Here is a 25144-nt window from a genome sequence, read left to right as displayed (position 1 = left end):
GGGACTTGAACGGCCATGCCTGAATTCATCTTATCTCTGGCCTTTGCCTCCTGTCTACAGACCCTGTGCTCAGACAGACCTTCCTTGCACGGTTCTGAGTGTCCCTGGGCATCAAGGGGCTCTTCCTGGACTGTCTAAGCATAAATGTGACCATCCCCTCACACTGATCATGCTTGAGTAATAGTGCCAATCATGCATTAATCACTGTGACTTCTCAGTGCTGATTGGCCGGCCTGGGTCGGGTGACCATCCCAGAGTCCTGGGGTGGAGACTTGGCAGAGTTGGGTTCTGATAACCATGTAAATAGGGAGAAGGTTGGGAGGGGGGTGTCATTCTTCAGAAAGTTGAGGTGCTGAGACCAAAAGGAGGGGAGGATGGCTGGGTGGGCTGGGCTGGGGCCACGTGGATCTTGGTGAGAAGGCAGAGGTGCTCCTGGGCTGGACTTCTGGCTTCCTGCAGTCTGCCCGCCTTCCCCTTTCCAGCGTCTACTGGGACTACGCTGTGACCATCCGCTTAGAGGAAATTGTTTACCTGCACTGTCACCAGCAAGGTAGGGACCACGGGGACATCAGGCGGCTGGGCGTCCATTGTGGATCCCCGTCCCTACTCACCACCTCACCCGTTCATTCATTTAGCATCGCAAGACACTCCCGGATGCCTCCTCAAGCAAATGGCATTACCCCTGAGTGTGGTTGCTCTGAATCATTGTAACCAGTTAGCAACAGGGTGGCGTCCTGATACAAAGTAACACAGACTGTTGGCGCTAGAGACAGGGCTTAAACCTATATCTTTGTGAATCCAAAATCAGTAGTGTGCAGACCTGAGATTGTAACTACTATATTCCATTAAAGCCAGAAGAGGATGCATTTAGAATAAACAGGGTATGCTGCGCCTCATCTAGGTATGGATCTCTGGTTTAATCCTCTTTACTAAGGCAGACCTTGGTTCTGATCCAGGCTTTGCAACTTACCAGCTGTGTGACTTTGGGGATGATACAAAACCTTTCTTTGGTTTTGTCCCTTGTAAAATAGACAATAATAGCTAAGCCTCACAGGGATGTTCTGGGGGTTACAGTAAGACAACTTTTAACACAGTGTTGGTATGCATCAGGCGTCTAATACATGCTCTTAGGAGTCACCTACCACCCAGAGCCTCAGAGCGGCTCCCCTGGGTCTGCCTGGTCCTGGGGGTGGAGGCATGTGTTTGCAGAGTGGGGACTGCGTCATGCTTTGCAGTGACACCTTCCATTCTCTCTTGTCCTGTGGTGGTGGCAGTGGACAGTGGTGGGACTGTCGTGCTGGTGAGCCAGGACGGGATCCAGAGGCCGCCCTTCCGCTTCCCCAAGGGTGGGCACCTGTTACAATTCCTCTCCTGCCTGGAGAATGGGCTGCTTCCGCACGGGCAGCTGGACCCACCGCTTTGGTCACAGCGAGGAAAGGTGAGGGGCCTCGAGGAGGCTGGGGTGATGCCAGCTGTGGGCTATCACTGGGCCCTACTGTGACTTGGTGGGCCCTGCATTCCCCTCTGAGACCCTCAGCGTTGCCAGGCTTGGGGACAGATGGCTCTCTGAAGTCTGCCCTGGGATATGTTCCTGCAGGGGAAGGTATTTCCTAAGCTGCGCAAGCGGAGCCCACAAGGATCCTCAGAGTCCACATCTTCAGATAAAGAGGACGACGAAGCCACAGATTACGTGTTCCGCATCATCTACCCTGGCATGCAGTCTGAATTCGGTGAGCAGCCCTGGGCCCTGCACTCACCGGCTCCCCACCGAGAACTACTCCAGAAGTTACATTAGGTCTGTGGCCAGCAAAGGGGCCTCAGAACCACAAGTGTCCCAGTGCCTTCCACCTCCTCCACAATGAGAACCAACAGCCACCTCTTATTCAGATAGTAAAGATGCCACGGGGCAGGAGGTGGCACTAACAGTGACAGTGGTGTGGGCTCTGGAACCCTGGCTCGACCTGGGCAGACTTCCTCTCACCCCCTCCCTGGCATTCCTTTCCCTCATCTGTGAAGTGGACTGTCCGCTGCAGGCCTTCAGCACACACAGAACAGGCACACACTAGCTACTGCGTGATCCCTCCTGTCAGCATCTCACTTTGAGTTATGAGGAGTCAATGCAAGCACGAAGATCTGAATTTAAAAAAATCTAATAAAAAGCCAAGCTTGATTGTACATGCCCATGACCCCAGCCCTGGGGGACAGAGATAGGCAAACCCCACACTTTCCCTGGCTAATCAGCACAGTCAGCATGGCGAGCCTTGGGTCTGTAAGAGACCCTCAAGGGAACAAAGTGATCAGGGACAAAAGAAAACACCCCAGACCTTGCTCTGGCTTCTGCATGCACGCATACTTGTGCTTGCAATGCTTACGAGCACACAGCAGTGCACACGTGCGCGCACACCCACATACACACACACACACACATGCGCGCGCGCGCGCGCGCGCGACTGGATTGAGCCAGGTGTGATGGAGCACACTGTGATCCAACACTCAGGAGGTTGAAGCAGGAAGAATGTGAGTTCAAGGCTAGCCAGGGCAAGTTTGTGTCTTAAAGAGAAACAGGCCCCAGCTCTCCCCATTACTGCTATTATTGCCACTGTTATGAGTCTCTGTTATTTCTGCAAAATGAGGAAAAACTGCCTTTTTACAGGTCACCAAAGATAAATAGCAAACCTGACCTAGTAGCTGGCAGAGTGGGCAATTTATAAATGCCCAGGCTTTTTTCCTCTAATCAACACCATACATGTGGGAGCTATGTGGAGCGGGGTGGGTTAGAACCCTGGGGGAACTGGTCTCTCTGGTGGTCTCTGTCCCACCCCCCCTTAGCCCTCCCTCCTCACCAATTCTTTTTGTTTTCTGTCTCAAGCTGCCCTTGACCTCTTGGGCAGCCCTCGACCCGTATCCGTTGGCCCTGCCTGGATGATGCTTGCTGCTGGCCAGTCCGTTCTGGTGGTGGCCAGGGGGATCCATTGGGCACAAACCAGAGGGTACCTCACCATCCCCACACGGAGTGTGAAGGAGCAGTCCCCCAGTAATGTCTGGTTCCCCTTCCCCGGGGGCTGGGTACCACTTCAGCCATGTCATCATTTGAGTCTCGTTCCCAAGGAAAATGGACAAAGGAAACAAATGAACAGTCTCGTGCCCCTCAGTCCCCACCCCGCAGAAGATAGCCATTAGGTTCTAGTGACTCACTGGTGCTGTCTGTATGGTACAAGTGCTGGAGGTATGATTGTCACCCCGTGCCTCCCTGAGCCAGGCTGAGGGCTGGGCTACTTTCTGGCCGGCTCAGTGGTGGGTCTGTAAGAGCAGGGGGAGTGGAGCCAGACCCTGTGGGTGGTACAAGAGCCCCATGCCAGCGTGCTTCTCTGTGTCGTGGGTCAGGATGACCCAGTCAGCCGCTGGGCTCTGACGACAAGGAGAGGGGACAAGAGTGTTAGTCTCTCTCCCTCTCGGGGTTCAGGAGAAAAGCCTAGGTGAGAGCGATTGTCTCTGGGTGGTGGTGGCACATGCATCCAATCCCAGCACATGGGAGGCAGATACAGAGGGATCTCTGAGTCTGAGGCCTGCCTGGTCTACAGAGTGAGTTCCAGGACAGCCAGGGTTACATAGAGAAACCCTGTCTTGAAAAACCAAGAGACAGAGAGAGAGAGACAGAGACAGAGACAGAGAGACAGAGACAGAGACAGAGAGACAGAGGGAGACAAAGACAGGAAGACAGAGAGACACAGAGACAGAGAGACAGAGACAGAGACAGGAAGACAGAGACAGACAGAGACACAGAGACAGAGAGAGCAAGCAATTGTCCTAAGAGGCCATAGCAGGTGACAGGATAAGCGCCCGTCTCACGTCCTAGAACAGCAAATCCCTGCCCAGGGACCAAATCCAGCCCCGTTCTGTACAGCCCAGGAGCTGGGCATGGTTTTATGTCCTTGACTACAGAACAGCAAAAGAAAGCCAGGCCTTGAGCCAGCAAGACAGGCACCCCAGCGAGTAAAGGCGCTTGCGGCCACGCCTGACAGCCCGAGTCCAATCCCCGGAATCTACGTCATGGAAGGAGAGAACCTAAAATCACAAATTGGGCGCATCTGAGGGCTTTGTCTCCAGGACATCAGGGGCACTAGATGGGCATATATATGGCTTTCTAAGGAGCCCCCCACCTGAGTCACCTGTTGAAGGTGATTTCTAGTTCAGGAGTGTGAGCAGCATTCATGCCCCCCAACACACTCAGGCCCTGGGGACTCCGCCTGGGTGTTGAGATGGGTTCCTTTCCTTCTTACCACGCAAGCTCCTGTAGAGGCGCAGGAGCTCAGGTGCCCCCAGCCTTTCCCCAGAAGTGCCCGGTAGGTTCCCCTTCCCTAACATCACCTTCCTGTGAGCAGAACTGAATGAGGGCATGGCGAGGTGAGGCTGTCTGCGGCTCCGCGCTGCTTCCTCTCTTCTTCGCCCTTCGGCTGGGCTGCCCTCCACCCCGCTCCGCGCGGCCAGAGCCTCTGAATCTTGGTGGTGGTTTTCACTGGATCAGGCGGGCTCGGGGACTCTGTCAAGATTGTGGTTGGGCACATTTGGGACTGTCACCCTCAGATCCTCCCTGTCCCTGAGCTAGCTTTGAGGGAGCTGCTTGCTTTGGGGTCAGGCTTCTGTAATCCACACTGGTTTAACCAGGGTTATTGCTGGGCCCCTTTCCCACCCACTACCCACCACAGTGCCCCAGGAACTGATGGATGTCTCCGTGAACAACCTTCCATCCCTATGGCAGCCCAGTCCTCGGAAGTCCTCCTGTTCCTCCTGTTCACAGAGCGGCTCAGCTGAGGGCGGCCCGACCAATGGCTGCAACCATGAGAGGTAGGTGGGGCGTAGGCTATACCTGGAGGAGGATCTTGCAGCACTGGCCAAAGACCTGTGACCTTGTCCTAAGTTTTGGGAGGTGTGAACATGGCCTGTGGATCCCCAAGAGCTAGGTTTAAATCATAGCCTCGTGTGGTCTTAGCCCCTGGAATTCCCTTCCATGTGTCAGTCAGGGTAAGGTTCTGCTGCAGTAACAAACAGTCCTGAAAACACTAATGGCTTTTTACAGTGAATGCCAAAGTGTCCTGGATGCTATGAGTCCGCCATGGCTCCGCTTTCTAACGAACGTCGACTCGGGTATCACTAGTCACGGTATCAGAGACCATGATATTCCTGCTTTCAACTCAGTAGCCCCACTCACAGGGAGGCCAAGAAATACCTGCCCAGCATGTACTAGGAGCCAGAAATATTATTTAACCACCACCACGTGCTCTGTGTGCTCCTTCCGGAAGCATTCACTTGGTAGGGCTCTGAGAAGGGACCATTGAGAAAGGATACTTTGCCCAGTGCGTGCTCTCGGAGCCTAGACTTACATACCTGTATCAGGGAGGAGCTCCCCTCCTTGCAGAGTGCCAAACCCCCTGAGGAACAGCACCTGGAGCAGGACCGAGCCTCCCATCCCGAGGGCACAAAGAGGGACTCCCTCCATGTGCATACCCAGGACTGCAGCCATGCTCCCTTGACAGCAGGCTTCCTGGGTTTGTCTGGTTTCCCTGGGATATCCTCAGGATTGATGCACAAAGGTTCTTCCATTCTGTCCTCTGTAAGAGCACACAGCCCTCCTCGGTCCCCTTCTCCCCAGGCATGCTAGGAATTGCTCTTCTCTTCACTCAAAGCAGCCCCAGGAGCACTCTGCAGGGAGCAGAGGCTCTGAGCTCTGCCTACTGTGCAGTCCGCTGGGCCAAATCCATGGGCCGCTTTACAGCAGATCACTTCAAACTGGTTCAAGAAAGAGAAAAAAAAAATGAGTGTGCGTGTCGGGATAAGCCTACAATCCCAGCACCCAGAAGGCTGAGGCAGGAGGATTGTGGGTCCCAGGCCAGCCTAGGTTAGATCATGAGACCTGTCTCAAAAAAAAAAATCAATAAAAGAAAATAGGAAAAGAAAGAAAATGTGCTAGAATGATTGAGAGGTTCAGGGGCACAGAGGCTTCAGGCCTGGCTGCATCCAGATGCTCAGGATGGGAATGACTCTGTGGGTCTTCAGATATGGGAAGGGTGTGCCTTTATGGTGGCCTGTTCTTGGGTTGGCCCTCCCTGGCGATGGTCAAGAAGGCTTCCAGCAGCCACTGCTGTGTATCCCCCCGGCTCAGAACCTCAGGCAAAAGAAAGAGGTAGATGGAGCAAAAATCCCAGGGCTGATTCTCATTGGCCCAGACCAATGACCACTTCTCAGCCAGGTTCATGTACTGGGTGATCATCCACCTGCATCCAAGCCACAGAGGCACAATGGAGGGACAATTCCCCCTAGGGAAACCTGGGGTGTGACAGAGAAGGGGCACATGGGTGGGAGCCACAGCGGCCTCCCTCCGCCCCGACAGCTGACTTTGATCTCCTGTGTGCAGCATGGTTGGTTCCTCTGCCGAGCAGCTAAGCAGTGTGTGGCCCTCTGCTCCCCCTCTCCCTCCTCCTTCTCCTCCTCCTCCTCCCTTCTTCCTTCCCCTCCCCCTCCTGCAGGGCTCCACTGAAACTGCTCTGTGATAACATGAAGTACCAGATCCTCTCCAGAGCCTTCTATGGATGTGAGTACAGGTTTCTCTCACGGCTGAGATCTTCAAGAGGCATTTCCTGACCACCTCATGTGCCAGGCATGTTCCTGGTGCCCAAGGCAGAGTGGATGAGGGTGCCCTGGCAGGTATTCATGGCAGGCAGGATGGACCTGAGGGGACAGGACCATCTTGGAAAGCAGGCAGAGCACTTGGCATCTCCCAGGCCCTCCCTTCTCCATCCAGCAGTGATTCTGTTCCTATCTGGCCTTTGTTCTTTCTATACGAATGCGAGGCAGGTCCAGAGTGAGACCAGAAGTCCTTGGTTTCCCTACCTTCCTATCCCTTCCCTGCCCACTGCACATCTGTTCAATTCTTTGGCTTCCAGCAGAAGAGGGTGGTGTCCAACTAAAGACAAAAGGGTTTAGTAGTCAAGCCACCCAGTGAGAGCATCCTCAACTTGCTTTTTTTTGTTGTTGTTGAGAAAAGGCACAGTGAGAATTTTCTGGGTTGAGGGCCCCTGAAGATGGGGATGGGTAACAGGACAGCCCCGTGGAGCACCCAGAAGAGACTGGGTGAAGTGTGTGGGGTAGAAGATGATGTCTGCCTTCCCTCCTGGTCCAGGGCTCGCGTACTGTAGACACCTGTCCACCGTGAGGACCCACCTGTCAGCCCTGGTCAATCACATGATCGTGTCTCCAGACCTGCCCTGTGACGCTGGGCAAGGGTTGACGGCCAGCATCTGGGAGCGGTACATCCGGGACAGCACGGTGAGCTGGGCAGGGCTTGCACACCACAGGGCAGAGTGGAGGGAGGCCACCCTGTCAGGTCAGACTCACAGGGACCCAGGTCGACATGCCTATCTGAACAGGGACCATCAAGTCTCAAGACCCACCGCTAACGTGAGCCCCATCCATATGAAACTGTGAGGGGGTCAGAAAACGTTCATAGGTACAGCATCCCAATCCCAAACCACAAATCCAAAATGTTCTGAAATGGAAGCTCTGAGTACTGCCAGGAAACCCCATAGAAAATCCCACACCTGACCTCACATGACAGGTCACAGACGTGCCACACACTAAAAATACTGTGAAAACAATCCACAGGTCATGTGTATAGGGGTATGTTAATCATAGGGGTTTTGTGTTTAAACCTGACCATCCCTATAAATATGTATTTGTGTGTGTGTGTGTGTGTGTGTGTGTGTGTGTGTGTGTGTGTGTACACATATGTATGGCAAATATTCAAACATCCAGGAAAATCTGAAATGTGAAACCCTTCAGGTCTCAAACATTAGGGACAAGGGCTGTTCAACCTGGCAGAGAAAGGAACCGTTGGGCTGGGTGGGGTGGTGCATGACTGTCACCACAGGACTTACAAAACTGAGGCAGAGGGATTGTGAATTTGAGACCAGCCTAAGACACTTTGTGAGTTCCGGGTTTGCCTGAGTTACATAGCATAACGTTCTGAGTAAGTTTGCGGTTATGTATTGGGCTGAATTCATACCTACTTTGGGGCACATGTGGGCCTTGGGATGTGACCTAGGCACCTGCTCCAACGCTGTCCACCTGGCTCAGGCTGCAGCCTGGGCACCTGCTCCAACGCTGTCCACCTGGCTCAGGCTGCAGCCTGGGCACCTGCTCCAACGCTGTCCACCTGGCTCAGGCTACAGCCTGGGCACCTGCTCCAACGCTGTCCACCTGTCTCAGGCTACAGCCTGGGCACCTGCTCCAACGCTGTCTGTCTGTACCCTTGTCTTTGTTTCTGTCCCGACAGTTACAAAGCTATGTGGACACGTAGCAGCTATCTGGGTTTCTCTTCCCGTTGCTGTTGTAAAATACCCTGGCACAAGCAACTTAAAGGCGTAATAAATTCTCGATCACAGTTCCACATGCGTCCCACCGTAGTGGGGAGGTCGAGGCCACAGGGTCATGAGGCAGCTGGTCCCATCTCCTCCACGGTCAAGAAACAGAGGAGGATGGCTGCAAGATGCTGCTCACCTCACCTGCTCCATTTGCACCATCCAGGATCCCCAGCCTAGGGAATGGCACTGCCCACCACTAAAATAGGTCTCCCCACACTAATTAACGTGATTGAGCTAATCCCCCAGAGGCGTGACCAGAGCCCGGAGGGGCTTCTCCCCTAGACTCTGTCAAGTTGGCCATCAAAACCAGCCACAGCACCACACGGAGATCCTAGCGCTTACCCAAAATAGAACCTGTATGTACACACAGATCTGACCCACAGAACACTTTAACAAGTCAAAGCCGGGCGGTGGTGGTGGCGCACACCTTTAACCCCAGCACTCGAGAGGCAGAAGCAGGCAGATCTCTGTGAGTTCAAGTCCAGCCTGGTCTACAGAGCGAACTCCGGCACAGCCAGGGCTACATAATGAGACCCTGTCTCAAACAAACAAAGACATATAAGTCATCAAGACTTTTTAATCTACACATCTACTGATATATAAAGATACATTTATGCCTAACTGCATATTATATAGGTCTTATATATTTATGTATCACTATATCTTTGATCTTATCTATAGCTATAGAGTAATAGGAATATATATTATATATGATATTGTAATATTCAGATAGCCCTAGCTTAGTATTTGTACTTACCTTATCTATATATTTTTAATTTTTAAAATATTTATTTTTTATGTGTGTTGGGGGTCTGCAAATGCTACAGTGTTCACGTGGGGGTCAGAAGACAACAGCTTGCAGATGTCAGTTCTCTCCTTCTGCCGTGAGGAAACCAGCCTGCCAGGCTTGGCAGCAGGCGCCTTTACCGGCTGAGCCGTCTCTCAGCCTCTAGGTTGATTTCTTCTCTACTGCGCTAACATCCTGTTTGCACTTTCAATGAGCAGCTTTATTTCCTGACCCGTCTTTCAGATCTCAAAGAAATAGTCAGAACTCAGCACGTTGTGAGTGGCCCACAGTTGATTTAAATTCCCACTGACAGGAATTGCGCTCTCTCTCTCTCTCTCTCTCTCTCTCTCTCTCTCTCTCTCTCTCTCTCTCTCTCTCTCTCTCTCCTCTCTTCCTCTCTCTCTCTCTCTCTCTCTTTCTCTCTCTCTCTCCTGCTAATTTGTTGTTGCCTGAGATGGGGGGGAACGAATCTCACTAGATAGCAGGCTGGCCTTGAACTCACAACCCCCCTACGTCAGCTTCCATAGTGTCGGGGTTGGGTTTGCAGACCCGCACCAGGCCTGGCTTCCCTGTCGATCTTTTTAGACCCATTTCCAGTGGTACAGGAACAGCGGCACCCTGGTGCACGCATGCCCTCCCATACTGCTGGCACTTTGATTTTGTGAGAATGGGTTCCTAGAAGCTGATTGCTGTGTATTAAAACTTGAAATAGATAAGCCAGAGTACTCTCGAAACCTCCCACGGCCACAGCGTGAGCCTGCTGGTTCCTGGGGAGCTGCGGGACTGACTGGCTTCTCGGCCCAGCTCCAGCTCTGCAGGGCCTGCATCTCCTGGAGAGGAGCCCACGCCTACGTTCCTAAAGTCCCTAAAGTCCCGGGAGTGCTTCCGTGATCCAATCTGGGAGACATCCGTTTAAGGTCAAATTGGGTGAAACAATTGATGAGCCAAAGAGACTTCGGTGAACAACCCTCCTACGGTCTGGCCCCTTTCTCAGGGCTTAGCCACCTTCCTGTGCTGGGTACACTGAGTCCCAGGAACAAACAGTCCCCGCGACCTTGTTGCCAGGCAACACTGGGCTCATTTCTCACGGAACAGTCCTGGGAGCCCTGTCAGTGGGTGTGCATCTCCCTTCACCTGAAGGACTTGTGAACCTGCCATTGCCTGGCATCCAGAGTCTCCAGAGAAGCCTGTGGGGATCCACCGACTTCCTCCCCTGCCCTGCCAATATTTCCATTAGTTCCTTTCACATCCATTTTGTCACATGACCACACCTAACTGCAAAGGGGCCTGGGAAATGGAGTCTAGTGGATCCAGGAGCCCAGGAACCAGATTTCCTGTTTTCATTATCATCTCCTCTCTTCCTATGGCAGCAAATAATTGCTGTTGTGGCGTTTGCAGGCGACAGGAGCCGAGACCGTAGATCAAACGATGAATGTTAACGTGTAGCATAGCATCGTATTACAGAGGTCCAGGGGCTGGAGAGAGGGCTCTGTGGTTAAGAGAGCTTGCTGTTGTTGGAGAGGGACTGAGTTTGGTTCCCAGCACCCACAGCAGACAGCTCACAGTGGCCTGTGGCTCCAGTCGTTTGGTCTCTGAGGGCACCAGGCATGCTTATGATGCCCATAAACTCATGCAGGTACTCACACGTATACATAAAATACCTACATACATAGGACCAGGGTTTTGGTGGTTTTTTTTTTTTTTTAACCTATAAAGTAAAATGAAGAAAGATGTCAAATCAATAAGTTAACCTTCCGTCTTAAGGTTCCAGGGGAAGGGGGAAGGGGGAGGGGAGAGGGGCAGCAAACTGAACCCAAATAAACAGAAGACAGGAGAAAGGGTGAAGAGGGGTCAAGGCAGAATTAGACCAGACAGAGAAGCACAGAGTTAAAAAAAAAAAAATGGAAATAAAGCTGGCTCCCAGGAAAGACCAGGGAAGCTGGGAAATGCCTTCCTAATCAGAACCACAAGTGTGTGTGTGTGGAGGGCACGTTAGGTGACCGCAGTCGGAAGTCAAAGAGGAGACATCACCACAGACCCCGCAGGCAGAGGCGTGGAAGATAACGTGCAATCACTATGAAAACGTTGGTCTACCAACCAACGAGCAGCGGAACTCACACACTCCTGGGGAGTTCCAACTACTGCAATTTCCTCAACAAGAAATGAGAAGCCTGGGGATGAGTCGTTTTCTAACTCTTATAAAGAAAAGCCACAGGGACGGAGAGATGACTTAGCTATTGAAAGCACCAGGTGCTCTTCCAGAGGACCTGGGTTCGATTCACAGCATGGCAGCTCACAACTGTCTATAACTCCAGCTCCAGGGATCCCACACCCTCTTCTGGCCTCTGCAGGCACTGCATGCACACTGTGCACTTACATTCAGGCAAAACACCCAGGCACATAAAATAAAAACGAAGGAAATAAAGAAGTCAAGGCACAGATGGCTCTCCTGGGAGCCCCCCACTCCCCCCTTAAAGAAAGGAAGTAATTTCTGATGAAGACTTTGCACTCTTGCCGCAACCCATTTTCTGAATTCTAACTGCCCTGGCAGTATCTACCTGGGTGGTCAGAGTTCCCAGGGCAGCCCAAGGCTGCACTGTATCTGCAAAGCTGGCATCGGTGATTTTTCTTGGAAGTAACAAAGCCAAGCCCCTCCTGTGCAGAGAGCTGTTGGTGTGAGAAGAGGCGGCTGGAGATGTTCACTTTGCATTATTTCCCTTTAGAGTAATTTTCTTCAAGCTGACTCGAGATGAGATTGCGTTTGAGCATCAAATGGAAATGCTAGTTCATTAGGCGCCGCCTTGGGCACATGCCGCCTCCTCCTGCCCGCTTTCTTCCTTCTCTCCCTCCCTCCTCCTCCTCTTGTTGGTTTATGGGTTCTTTATTTTAATTGATTTTAGACGAGGTCTCATATTGGTTGGTCTAAACCCTCTATGTAGCTGGAGACGACCTTGACCTTCTGACTTGACCTTCTGCTCTGAGTGCTGGGGTCCCAGTGCACACCTTCACCTGTCATCCCATAAAAACAGGCTCAGCCTGGACACAGCCACATCTTTATTTCCCACTGCACCTCACACTCTGGCCTCCCCTCCCCTCAGTCCTGTACCAGCTGTCCTGACAAATCCCCATGTGGGTCCCCCACACAGCAATGTGCATCTCCCCCACACCCACACCCCCATGGGTGGGTAATTTGGGTGGTCCAGCTTAGCTCCCCCTGTGAGAGTCAGGGCTAATTACACAGTCCTGTGCCATGTCATTTCTGTTACTGTAGCAAGTTCCCAGACTGGGCAGCTCATAAAGAAAAGCGGTTTATCTCGGCTCACAGTTGTGGAGATTTAAGTCTGATGGGCCCTGCTGCCGTGGGCCCCAGTCAGCACAGGACAGTGTGTCAGAACAGGACATGTGTCAGCACAGGACACATGTACACATGTTAGCACAGGACACATGTCAGGAGCAGACGAGAAAGGCTTACTGTGGGACCCAGTCACCGTTCCTCCGCCATGACCTAAGACCTACACCAGGCTCCAGCTCTTCAAGACCACACCAGCTTCCACCAGCTAGGGACCAAGTCATTAGCACAGGCATTTTGCGGGCTGTTCCAGACACAGAAGACCTGGCTTTGCTCACTCACCCAGCATCTCACCCCAGAAACAAGTCTGCAGGGCCGCGGGCCACCCTGGCTTCTCCGTTGACCAGACCTTCTGCCCTCTAACCCTCCCCAACAGACTTACCCGGAGCAGGAGCTGCTGCGGCTCATCTACTTCGGGGGTGTCCAGCCCGAGATCCGCAGGGCGGTCTGGCCCTTCCTCCTCGGTCACTACCAGTTCGGGATGACGGAGATGGAGAGGAAGGAGGTCAGTCTCCCAAGGGCAATGAAAGGATCGGGGTGCTGTGGAGCTGGGTGCTGTGGGCTAGGTACTGTGGCGTTGGGTGCTGTGGAGCTGGGTACTGTGGAGCTGGGTGCTGTGGAACTGGGTACTGTGGAGTTGGGTGCTGTGGAACTGGGTACTGTGGAGTTGGGTGCTGTGGAGCTGGGTACTGTGGAGTTGGGTGCTGTGGAACTGGGTACTGTGGAGTTGGGCACTCTGTGCCTGGGTACTCTGCAGTTGGGTACTGCACCTGGGCACTGCAGAGCCCTGGTTGCCTGTTGCAGTGTTGGTGAGAGACACAGGGAAGAGACAGGACCACTGAGGAAAGAGCTGTGTGGTGGAAACACAAGGGAATCTTCAAATAAGTCAGCTCCTGTTTTGAGGCCATATAGACTCCTGTGCATATTTGGAGGAAGCACTGCAGGGACCTATGTGACCTTGACTCAGTTTCTCCCTTGGTGACCCCAGCATGATGCCCTGTGATGTCACAGAACACTGATGCTGGTATAGCACCTACCTCCCTCAGGCCTTGCCATCCTCCTGTAATTGCCTGTGCGTGTGTGCGTGCGTGCGTGTGCATGTGTGTGTGTGTGTGTGTGTGCGTGCGCGCGCGCCCGCGCGCATATGTGCACTTATTTCCCTGTGTGTGCACTTATTTCCCTGTGTGTGCAGGCGTGTACATTTCTGGTGCCCTAAGAATCCTCACCTTGTCCTTCTATACCCATACCTACCTCCATCCTACCTTAATCCCTGGCTCCTGCTCACCGGTCTTCCATTTCCAGAATTTTCTCTCATCCAGGTTGTTGTATAAATGGAATCATGTAGTATGGAAATTTTGAGGAACTGACTTTATCATTCAGTACACATCTCTAGATCCATGTTCTATTATTACCCGTTTCCTTTTTGTGGCTGAATTTGCCTGTGTACATATGCCACAGCTTCACTCTGAACTGGCTGATTGGTAGCTGGGCAATGCCACGAATCTTTATTTACATTTTTTTTTTTTTTTGGCTAATAATAACTAACTACAACTGACATCAAGTGCAGGCTTTGTGTGTTGGGGAAATGCTTGGTCGTGAAATTGCTGTGATGGAAGCATGTTCAGTCTTGAAGAAAATGAGAAATGCCAGCAGTGGCTGTCCCATCCGGTATTGCCACCAGCTGTCTATGAGTGGCCCTCACCTGATGGATGGGTGGGTGGATGGATGGGAGAGAGTGGATGAGATGGACCCATGGATGGATGGGTGGATGGATGGGAGGGAGTGGATGAGATGGACCCATGGATGGGTAGGTGGAGGGACGGGAGAGAGTCGATGAGATGGACCCATGGATGGGTGGGTGGATGGACAGGAGAGAGTGCATGAGATGGATCCATGGATGGGTGGGAGAGAGTGGATGAGATGGACCCATGGATGGACGGGTGGATGGACTGGAGAGAGTGGATGAGATGGACCCATGGATGGACGGGTGGATGGATGGGAGAGAGTGGATGAGATGGACCCATGGATGGACGGGTGGATGGACAGGAAAGAGTGGATGAGATGGATCTGTGGATGGGTGGGTGGATGGGTACATGGGTCTGTGGATGAATTTGTGGTTGAGAGGATGGTGGGTGGATGGATAGCAGAATCTTGCTCATCTTGTAATCTATAGGCCTGACTTGGTACCTGGCACACGGTGGGTACTGATCAAAGAAACTAATGAGCAAATGGATTAAGTAATTAATAAATGAGGAAAGAGAGACAGCATGCAAACATTTGAATGGTTGTGTGAGTGGATGCGTTAGTAAAGGGAGAGCGGAGATGAGGTAGGCTGCTCTATAATATTCCTCAGCACAGACATCACCTAGCTCTATCTGTTGGGCGCTGACCACGCAAATGTAGACAGGTCAGAGCCCGGGGAACTCAGCCCCTCGTGTGGCCGTGCGCATGTGCTGACAGGTGGACGAGCAGATCCACGCCTGCTACGCACAAACCATGTCGGAGTGGCTGGGCTGCGAGGCTATCGTGAGGCAGAGGGAGCGGGAGTCCCACGCTGCTGCCCTGGCCAAGTGCTCTTCAGGGGCTAGCCTGGACAGCCACCTTCACCGGATGCTGCACCGGGACTCTACCATCAGCAACGAGGTAATGGACAGCTGGCCTGGGAGACTGCCGGTGGGCGGGGGGCGGAGCCTTGGGACAGCCTTGCCCTTAGCTTTTTGGGGGGGCATAGGGGGAACTTCAGAATCAGATCTAGGTTCAAAACCCGCCCAGAGTTTCTTGCCAGCACATTTCCTTGGGGCTCGGTTCCTGCGTACGTACAGTGGGAATGGTGGAGGTGTGGGTACGGTCCTAAGAAGACAGTGCGTATCAAGATTCCAGTGCAGCGTCTGCCCTCCGTATATTCAACTAATGTTTTCTGAACACCTACTATGTGCAAGTACTTTCAAGAATGCTCAGAATGTTCTGGTAGCTAAGGCCGACCTCTGCTCTCGCACAGGCTTTAGCTGAACAGCCTAACTGGCTGAAGCGGGCTGCATGACAGAGCCTAGCATCAGAGTAGGGGAGGGGCAGGGAGGTTACCGAAAAACCGAGCCACGAATCCCACCTGCTACTCTGGAAGGACGTAAATCCTAGCCAGAGCTCTCAAGTGCAACAGACACGTGAGAGGTGGGGAGCTCTGATGTGGAGGCTGGAGGGCGGGACCCAGAGGCCGGGGTCACCCCAGGCTCCGGGGAACAGGTAGGGAGCTGAGGCTCTGGGAGGGGACTTGTCCCAGCCAGGAGAAAGGATGGAAACAGGCTTCCTGGCTCCCAACCCAGCGGCGCCCGCCGCCCCCGCCGCCCCTCCCCACCCCCCACCCCCCACTCCCGCGCCGTGCGACCTTCTATCTTGGTTTCTCTGGTTCTTGTCCCTCCCAGTCCTCCCACAGCTGCAGCTCAGGCCGCCAGAACCTCCGACTGCAGAGCGACTCCAGCAGCAGCACCCAGGTGACTTTCAGAGGCCCCGCCCCTCATGCCCCGCCCCTTCACACAAGCCCCGCCCTCCCACCCGGGGTCGAAGGTATTGGATGTCCATCATTTTCCCGGCCACTTTGACGTAGTGGGCTTTTTTATGGCTAGTCTTGGACGTGGACTCCCTTAAGTAGCACAAGCAGTCGCAGCCTCCTTGAAATCCACAGTGATAGGATGCAGCCTCGGCAGACATCAGCGTGCCAGGATCCACGTTCGTTGTGTAAAATGACAAACGTGTGCACATGACACTGCATCCTTCAGGTCGTTCACAAGATCAGTGCAAAGTGCATGGAAATAGCCATCAGGCTGTGCCATTAGGAAGGACGGACGAGTGCCTGAGCCCAGTCTGGGCAGGTGCAGTGGCTTGGGAGGGGTTTTCCCTCAGCATTGGTTGAATCTTGGACCCAGCCTCTGTGAATTCGGAGGCTGAACACGAGGCTGCTCTCCTATATAACATCACACCCCACACCTGCACTTTGCTTCCGCCTCCTTCAACTCTGTTCTCCCTTGAAGCAGTGCTATAAATCCGTCCGTCTCCTACGTGGCCTTCCAGAACCTTCTGGATGTCTTTACATACACAGAAATACCTAATGTACAGGAAGACTTTGTAGTTCTCAAAATCCCACATAAACGCCAGCGGATGTATTGTTCAACAGCTTTTGGTGTCGCTCATAGAGGTGGCTCCATCTGGAGCCTCGTTAAACAAAAAGAAAAGCACAAAGCAGGCTGGAGAGACAGCTCAGTGGTGAAGAGCGTGAACTGCTCTTGCAGAGGACCCAGGTTCAGTTCCCAGCACCTATGTGAGGTGCCTCACAACCAGGTGTAACCCCAGGAGATCTGGCGCCCTCTTCTGGACTCCAAGGGCACCTGCACTCAAGTGGACATATACACATAGACACATAAATAAAAAAAAGTAGCTATGTTCAAGTGAAAAGTATAAAAACATGCACAAAATGTCACCTTTTGAGTAAAAAAATCTGTGTGTGTGTATGTGTGTGTGTGTGTGTGTGTGTGTGTGTGTGTGTGTGCGCGCATGCGTGCCTGCCTGTGTTTATACCTAGCCTATGAGAGGTCCCAGCACTGCACACAAAAAAGCAGAACTGGAACCAGTGAACTGAAGCTGACGGTGGCCACACAGAGAAACAGTGTGAGGCTTTGGAACCTGATCTGTACTGTGACCTTGAGGGCTATAGCTAAAGGACACAGAGAACCACAAATAAATAATAAATCTCAGTGTTAGAAATCTTTATGGTGAAAAACCACTTTCTCCCCAAACTTCATGTCCCTCATCGCCCTCCTCAGAGGCAGCTGTGGCCAGCCTTGGACTCTAATTGTCATCAAGAAGAACAGACTGCCTTTGTCCTGACTGTGTGCTATTCCACTGCATGCAAACTCCATACTGAAATATGCCCTGCTGCTGGGTATCAAGTTGCTGCTGTAAACTGTGCTGCTGTGCACACCCTGACCTGTGTGTCCCTTTCCTCAGGTATTTGAGTCTGTGGATGAGGTGGAACAGACGGAGGTGGAAGGAAGGTCGGAGGAGAAACAACCCAAAGTCCCCAACGGGAACCCTGCAAATGGCACTTGCTCCCCAGACTCTGGACACCCTTCTTCCCACAACTTCTCCTCCGGCCTCTCGGAGCACTCGGAGCCCAGTCTCAGCACCGAAGACAGTGTTCTGGATGCCCAGCGCAGCCTCCCCGCCGCGTTCCGACCTGGGGACAGCAGTGTGGAAGACGGACAGAGCAGCGAAGCCACCACGTCCCGGGACGAGGCCCCTCGGGAGGAGCTGGCCGTGCAAGACAGTCTCGAGAGTGACCTCCTCGCCAATGAGAGCATGGAGGAGTTCATGTCCATCCCTGGCAGCCTGGACGTGGCCCTGCCTGAGAAGGATGGGGCCGTGATGGAGGGCTGGCCCAGCGAGACGGACAAGCACGGCCGGGCTGACAGTGAGGACAACCTCTCTGAGGAGCCTGAGATGGAGAGCCTCTTCCCGGCCCTGGCTTCTCTGGCCGTGACCTCCTCTGCCAACAACGAGGCGTCACCCGTGTCTTCCAGCGGCGTCACCTACTCTGTAAGTCACAGGGGGTCTTTCCCCCGAGGTGGGTGAGACTGGCCACGGTTTGTTTCCTTCTCCCCATCGTAGAGAGTCCGTGTGGAAACAGGAAGGGCTGCTGAGCTGGGAGCCAGGAAGTCTGGTTCCATCCCTTCTCCTGGCTGTGGGACAAGTCCCCTCCCAGAGCCTCAGCTCCCCAGCTGCTCCCTGCAGCCTCCTGAGATGACCTTGGCCAAGGCCGACCTCTGCCCTCACAGACTTTAGCTCAGAAGCAAACCCACTTCCACCATGATGTATCAGTCATCAGCTTCCACATCCATGCTGTGTAACAAACAACCAGTTACCCGAAGCCAGCGACTTTTGCCAACCAACGCTGGGCCCTACTGCCTTTGCCTCCAAGTCTGTGGGTCAGCTGAGAAGCTCTGCCCCAAGCTGGGCAGGGTGTGGCTCGTTAGGATGTTGGCTGTCAGGGGCTGGTCTGTTTTTCATCCTTTGGCAGGCTAACCTGGGCCAGCCTGGGCTAGCACTCATGGCCAAGGCAGATGCTAAGCAGAGGGCCAACAGGCCGACGTCTGTTTTTCAGCCTCTGCTCTGTCTGGCTCACTGACATCACTGGCTGAAACCAACTGTGTGGCAGAGCCTAGCATCAAGTGGGCAGAGTGGGCAAGGGCAGGGAGGTCACAGGACAGAGTGAGTGTGGGGAGAAGGAATACTGAGCCATGAGTCCCACCTGTTTCTCTGGATGGACACACATCTCTGGTGTGGAAGCTGGGAGATGGGTGGGACCCTTTGGGTGCCTTCTCTCCTATGGGTCTTTTCTTCTTCCTTCGTTTACAACCTTGTTTTGTCGGAGTGCACGCTACAGTGACTTCCACGTGTTTTACTTTTCATTCCATCTGATGTCACGGGTTGCAGGGCTGGGACCTTGCCTGTTCTGCGAAGTTCCTCCTTTGTTTGTGTTTTTGGTATCAAGTGTGGGGACCTTGGCGTGTGTATGAGGGTGTGTGTGGACACCAGGGATACCCTTGGGTGCAGTTCCTCAGGAACCATCCTTTTATGTTGAGTGTGTCTCTCCCTGGGCTGTAGTTCACCAGTTTGGCCAGGCTGGCCAGCCAGCAAGCCCCAGGGATCCTCCTGGCTCCTCTTCCTCAGCTCTGGGATAGTAAGTATAAGCCCCAGGCCTGGCTTTTTTTTTTTTCCTTTGAGACAAGTTTTCTCTGTGTAGTTTTGGTGCCTGTCCTGGATCTCGCTCTGTAGCCCAGGCTGGCCTCGAACTCACAGAGATCCGCCCGGCTCTGCTTCCCGAGTGCTGGGATTAAAGGCGTGCACCACCCCAGCTCTGGCCTGGCTTTCTTCATGGGTGCTGGGGGTCTGAACTTGGGTTCTCACGCTTGCCAGACAAGCCCTTTAGAGCCATCTCACTAGCCGCTGAAGAATCTTTTAGGAAGATTCCCCCATGCATGTTCGTCCTGAGTGACTTTCCTTCCCTCATTCTGATGTATTTCCCTTTCCTGAGTCCAGGGCCACACGGCTGCCATGTTTGCTCAGTACATACAGTCCCTGGTATATGATGGTTCAACTCATGGTTTTCAACTTCACAATGGTGCGAATGGTTTGTGTAGGAAGCAGACTTTAAACTTGACATTCAGATCTGTATGTATGCATGCATGCTAGCGTATGCAGTATGATCTCTGCCTGCAGTGTGGGGCGGTGGCTGTAGCTCCCCTGGGGGGCTTCTGACTCTGTGGTGCACTCTGCCCTCAGCTGGGATGCTCATAGGTTAGGTGCCGTCCACATGTATTTTAACTCACTGTATTTCAACTTCGGTTGAGTTTACCCACTCTAACCCCATTCCAAGGTGAGGAGTACCTGCCCTCGAAGACTCTGCCCCACTTCTGCCAAGTCCATCCTTGATGTCGAGAAGCTTGTCTAACAGTCACCCATTTAAAGATGGTTTTTTTTTCTTTCAGCAGTTTCTAAGATTCTCTTTTAGGGGCCGAGGACATAGCCCAGCCAGTAAATTCTGTAGGCAAGGGACTGAGATTCCACTCTAAGGACTCACCATCATCACCACCAAAACCATCATCCTCATCACCATCATCACCATCATCATCACCACCACCATCATCATTAATCATCATCATCACCATTACCATTATCACCATTATATCATCATCATCACCATCATCATCACCATCATTGTCACAATCATTATCAAAGCTATATGGACCAGGCACAGTGGCATACACCTTTAATCCCAGGATTGGGAGGCAGAGGCAGGTGAATCTGTGAGTTCAAGACCAGCCTTGTCTACAGAGTGATTCCAGGACAGCCAGGCCTACACAGACCCCATCTTAGAACAAACATTAACAAAATCAACAAACAAGTAAAAACCAGGATGGAGGATGTAGCTCAGTGACAGAGCACTCGTCTACTACGCACAAGGCCCTGGGTTAGATTCCCAGTAACACACACTCATACCTCATGCACACAGACACACACACACTCATACCACACACACACACAGACAAACACACTCATACCACACATATGACACTCATACACACACAGACATAGACACACACATACACGTACACACTCACACTACACACACAGACACACACACATGCACACACATACAGGCACACACCAACACAGAGACACAAGCACACACACACAGGCACAATCACACAAAGACACATATATAGACACACACAGGCACATAACACATACAGACACACGCACAGATACACAGACACACACACGTGCCTGTGAGTGTAAGGGTCTCTCTTTGTCATTGTGAGCCCCTGTTTCTGGTGGAAGTCTCTCTCTATTTATTTTGTTGGGCCTTGTGACCATAAAAGTTGTGTCCTCAGTCAGTTCTGGAAGATCCCACCTACTCCTCACGCTGCAGTTGCTGCTTCTCCATTTCTGCTCTCCACCTCGGGCTGGATCGTTGTCAGGGATACCTCACACGCTCCTCACTTTCGTCTTAGCGGCTGGCCTTCCTCTGGGTCTCCTGTTGGAGCTGGGAATGGAGCTCATGACCTGCCTGGCGTGTGCGGGATCTGGGGTTTGATCTTCAGTGCAACCAAAAATGTCTAATTTTGATCTGTGTGCCTGATGTGAGCTGAATGCATTTTTAATGTCACTTACTTTTTTTCCAAATGGGCTGTGAGGTCACCGCTGGACTCTGAGAACTCTGGCTCCTGTCTCTAGTCTCTGTGTTTTCGTTTTATTTCATTTCTTAGACAGAGGCTCATGATACAGCCCAGGCTGGGCTTGAGTTCACTCTGTAACTCAGCTTCTAACTTAGAGCCATCCTCCTGCCTCAGCCTCCTGAGCACCGAGGTGACAGCTTTGTGTCACTTTTAAATGTAGGAAAAATATTTAATATTCTGTCTCTGCTGCAGCTGTGTGTGAACTCGCATGCAAGTGTGCATGTGCTCACAAGGGCACATATGTCTGCTTGCAATCCCAGCACTCTAGGCCCTGAGGCAGGAGGATTATGAATTCAAGGCCAGCCTGGGCTACATCACGAGACCCGGTCTTACAAGAGCACTTCTTCATCATGCAAAGTGAAAATAGCTTTCCCAGAAAACAAAGAAAGAAATCAAACTCTGGAGTGAGCTGTGGGAGGTGGGGCTGGGGGCAGTGCTTGGGGTCAGCGTCCCCTTCTTCCCCCTCCCGCCCACAGCCGGAGCTACTGGACCTGTACACGGTGAACCTGCACCGCATTGAGAAAGACGTGCAGAGGTGTGACCGCAGTTACTGGTACTTCACAGCCACCAACCTGGAGAAGCTGAGGAACATCATGTGCAGGTGGCTGTGGGGGGGGGGGGAGAGGGGAGGGGAAGGGAGGGGATAGGGAGGAGGGAGAGAGAGAGGAGAGGGAGAGGAGGAGGGAGGTCAGGCCAGGAATGGAGATGAGATTGGGAGATAGGCGAGGCAGGATATAGGGAAAGGGAAGGAGGGCTGATGGAGGGGATGGGGGGAGAGGGGATGAGGAGGGATGGGAGGATGAAAGAGATGTGTGAGAGATGGGGTGATGGGCGTGATGGAGGATGGGGGGATGGGAAGACAGAAGAGAAGGGGGATAAGGATGGGACGATGTGGGGGAAGTGGGGGCTGTAGAAATAATCCAGCTGAAGCTTTGGTTCCTGTGGCTGATACTGATCTGGAGTTTTATTTTATTCATAGTAGCAGTAACAATGTAGGACAAATCCAAAGTCAGGATCAGAGAGGGAACAGAGGCACTCATGCTTCTTGGTGCCCAGCTCCCTCTACACTTGCACGGTCCAGGATCCCCTGCCTGAGGAATGACGCCACCCACAGTGGGCTGGGTCTTCCTGTATCGATTAATGTATAACCAAGACAGTTGCCTGCCCTCCGCTAGACAGGTCCACGGCCACCATGATGTAGACCACCCTCTACTGAGACTCCCTTCCCAACGTGACAGAACTATCGCACTGACTTTGGACTTGTTCTTTGACACTCTGTGCCTCGGTCCCCTCACCTGAGATTCACTTCACGTGGTCATTTTAAGATTTAAAGGTTCAAGGTGCACACAGGGCTGAGGAGGTTGTCCAGGCCCAACCGGTCAAAGCTATTATTCGCAGGGACTGATCCAAATTCCTGGCACCAGAGGGAACCGGTAGGGCAAATCCCTAGAGACTTTAATGAGTCACTTATTTGTGCAAAGTGAATACCTCCATGTAGCCAGAGAAGAGGCACTTGAAGGGGATGTGTGAGGCTGGAGGAGGAACTGAAGATACTGATCTCATGCACCCATGCAGCACCCTGGGGTGGCAGGGCACTTGCAGAGCCCTGTGCTCCAAGATGCCCTCGTGGACAGGGTTACCCTGTGGGCTGCACCTAGGATGTGTGGTGAAACTGAGGGTGGGCATCAGGCTGAGGGATGGAGGACCAGATGGGAGAAAGGAGCAGGGAGTTTGGAAAAACAGGCTGGGAGGGGGCAGGCTGCGTGGGGATGCAGGCTGTTTGGGGATGCATGCTGAGTGGGGATATGCATGCTGTGTGGGGATATGCAGGTTGCGTGGGGATGCAGGCTGAGTGGTGATGCAGGCTGTGGTGACCTCCTTGTGCCCTGTTTCTCCTGCAGCTACATCTGGCAACACATTGAGATTGGCTATGTCCAGGGCATGTGTGACCTTCTGGCCCCACTGCTGGTCATTCTGGATGATGGTGAGTGTGTCCTTCCTGCCCTACGGGAGAGGAAGGGTCAGCATCCCTTGTGTCTCCGTGGACTGGGTCAGGACAGGTGCACAGCCTGGTGAACGTATCCTAAACCCAGTAGTAGCACGAGACATCCTTGTGTCCCACAGTGCACCGCACTGAGGCCCAGCTGGCTGTGGTCAGCCACTGCTTGACCATGAATAGGCACAAAGAAAAGCCTGGTCCAGTTGGCTATGGTCCCTGGTATGAGTTCTACCAAACAGTGTAAGATCAAAGAGTAACTCTTCACAAGCTTGAAGGAGGAGGAGGAGGAGGAGGAGGAGGAGGAGGAGAATCAACAAACAAACTCAGATCAACAAGATACAAAGATTTATACAGCATGCCCAAGCAGGGTTTATCCCAGAACCACAAGGACAGTTCAGTGTCTAAGCATCCATCAATATAAGCTAGCACCTGAACATAAAAGCCGGGCAGGGTGTGGTAGCCATGCCTGTGTTCCCAGCACTCGGGAGGTAGAGGCAAGAGGATGAGAGGCTCAAACTCATCCTTGACCAAGGTGAATTTAAGACAAGCATGGGCTACATGAGGCCTTGTCTCAAAATTTAGAAGGAAAAAAAAAAAGGAAGAAGAACTGGAAAGTAATTAAAATTATCTATGATGTGTCCTGGTCCTGGATGATTTAGGATGAAAATCCAAAGAATAAGAAAACAGAACACATGGGTCCGTTGGGGCTGTAGAACGTAAGCAGGAATCTTGTTTCTACACAGCTGAGCTGAACAATCCCAAGGTCAAGTTAAGATGAGTCTGTGTGTAACGTCTCCTGAAGAAGTGTTTTCAATACCTCTGAAGGGCGCGGCTTATTATCTTATAATATCGAACACCACAAAACATTGTTGGTCAAAGGGGGCGAGGAAACATAAGGGGTGGAGGACATCTCTCATCACAGCTGGAAGGCTTGGTGTTGGCGAGGAGCATTATCCTCTGTACCGTGTACGGACTCTGGAAAGCCCTGTGCGGTGGCAGGATGGCTCAGTGGGTAAAGGCATTGTCACCAAGCCTGATGACCTGAGTTTGATCCCTGGGAACTCACATGGTGAAAGGAGAGAACCGAGTGACACACACACACACACACACACACACACACACACACACACACACACACACACACACACACAGAGACAGACAGACAGACAGACAGAGCTTTGGTGCCTCCACCAGGGCCTGCAAACAGGTTCTGGACTGCAGCTCAGAGTCCAGAAAGGAACGTTCGCAGTCGACACAGCTGACTGAGCAGATTTCAGAGTCAGTTCAACTCCACGAGCTCGGTCCTTTCAAGGTACCAGTCGCTGCCATGACAGGAAACACGTGCAAAAGACACAAGACCCCTGCCTCATGCGCCACACACGAGAAACACTTGAACTTGATCCCAGAAAGAACCAAAGTGGTAAAACTCCTAGAAGAAAACTTCCAGGTAAATGCTTGTGACTTTGCTGGGATGGTCGAAGCCAAGAAATGAGACATGAGTCCAGCATCATTGATGTGAAATCTTCTCGAGACCGTTTACTTGTGGTTAGTAAGCAAAAGCTGGTTCTTGGGGGGGCCAAGGCTGGCAGCCAAACTTGTTAAGCGTAAGAGTCTCCCAGGTGGTCCTGGTGTTGAAGGTATAAAGGAGTCAGAGCAGTGGAGGCGTGGCACTGTGAGAGATGGTAGTCAGCAACACGTCAGGGTGACCGTAATCCTGACAGGTGGACCAGGCGATGTGCTGGCACCAGGGGTGATGGGCTGCCGGACTATAAAGACGTCTACTGCTCACAGTTTCTGTAATCT

The 25144-nt window shown here is 52.6% G+C and overlaps 1 protein-coding gene across 2 annotated transcripts in view; it reads left to right on the top strand.

Moving 5' to 3' along the window:
• Sgsm1 (small G protein signaling modulator 1) overlaps positions 1–25144 on the top strand; it is a 71776-nt gene that overhangs the window by 32984 nt on the left and 13648 nt on the right. Inside the window, exons 10-22 of one of the 2 annotated variants that reach the window (XM_052755013.1) lie at positions 483–550; positions 1275–1438; positions 1598–1730; positions 2870–3034; positions 4707–4845; positions 6525–6589; positions 7178–7323; positions 12930–13058; positions 15014–15196; positions 15973–16041; positions 17552–18139; positions 21819–21943; positions 23244–23326. In XM_052755013.1, the coding sequence (XP_052610973.1) occupies positions 483–550; positions 1275–1438; positions 1598–1730; positions 2870–3034; positions 4707–4845; positions 6525–6589; positions 7178–7323; positions 12930–13058; positions 15014–15196; positions 15973–16041; positions 17552–18139; positions 21819–21943; positions 23244–23326 (2057 nt within the window). The remainder of the gene's footprint in view (positions 1–482; positions 551–1274; positions 1439–1597; positions 1731–2869; positions 3035–4706; positions 4846–6524; positions 6590–7177; positions 7324–12929; positions 13059–15013; positions 15197–15972; positions 16042–17551; positions 18140–21818; positions 21944–23243; positions 23327–25144) is intronic. The other variant, XM_052755012.1, reaches the window with a different exon arrangement.

This window comes from Peromyscus californicus, unplaced genomic scaffold (genome assembly GCF_007827085.1).
Source record: "Peromyscus californicus insignis strain IS unplaced genomic scaffold, ASM782708v3 Scaffold_2__1_contigs__length_46816999, whole genome shotgun sequence".
Lineage (NCBI taxonomy): Eukaryota > Metazoa > Chordata > Mammalia > Rodentia > Cricetidae > Peromyscus > Peromyscus californicus.
This window is presented reverse-complemented; position numbering and strand designations above follow the sequence as displayed.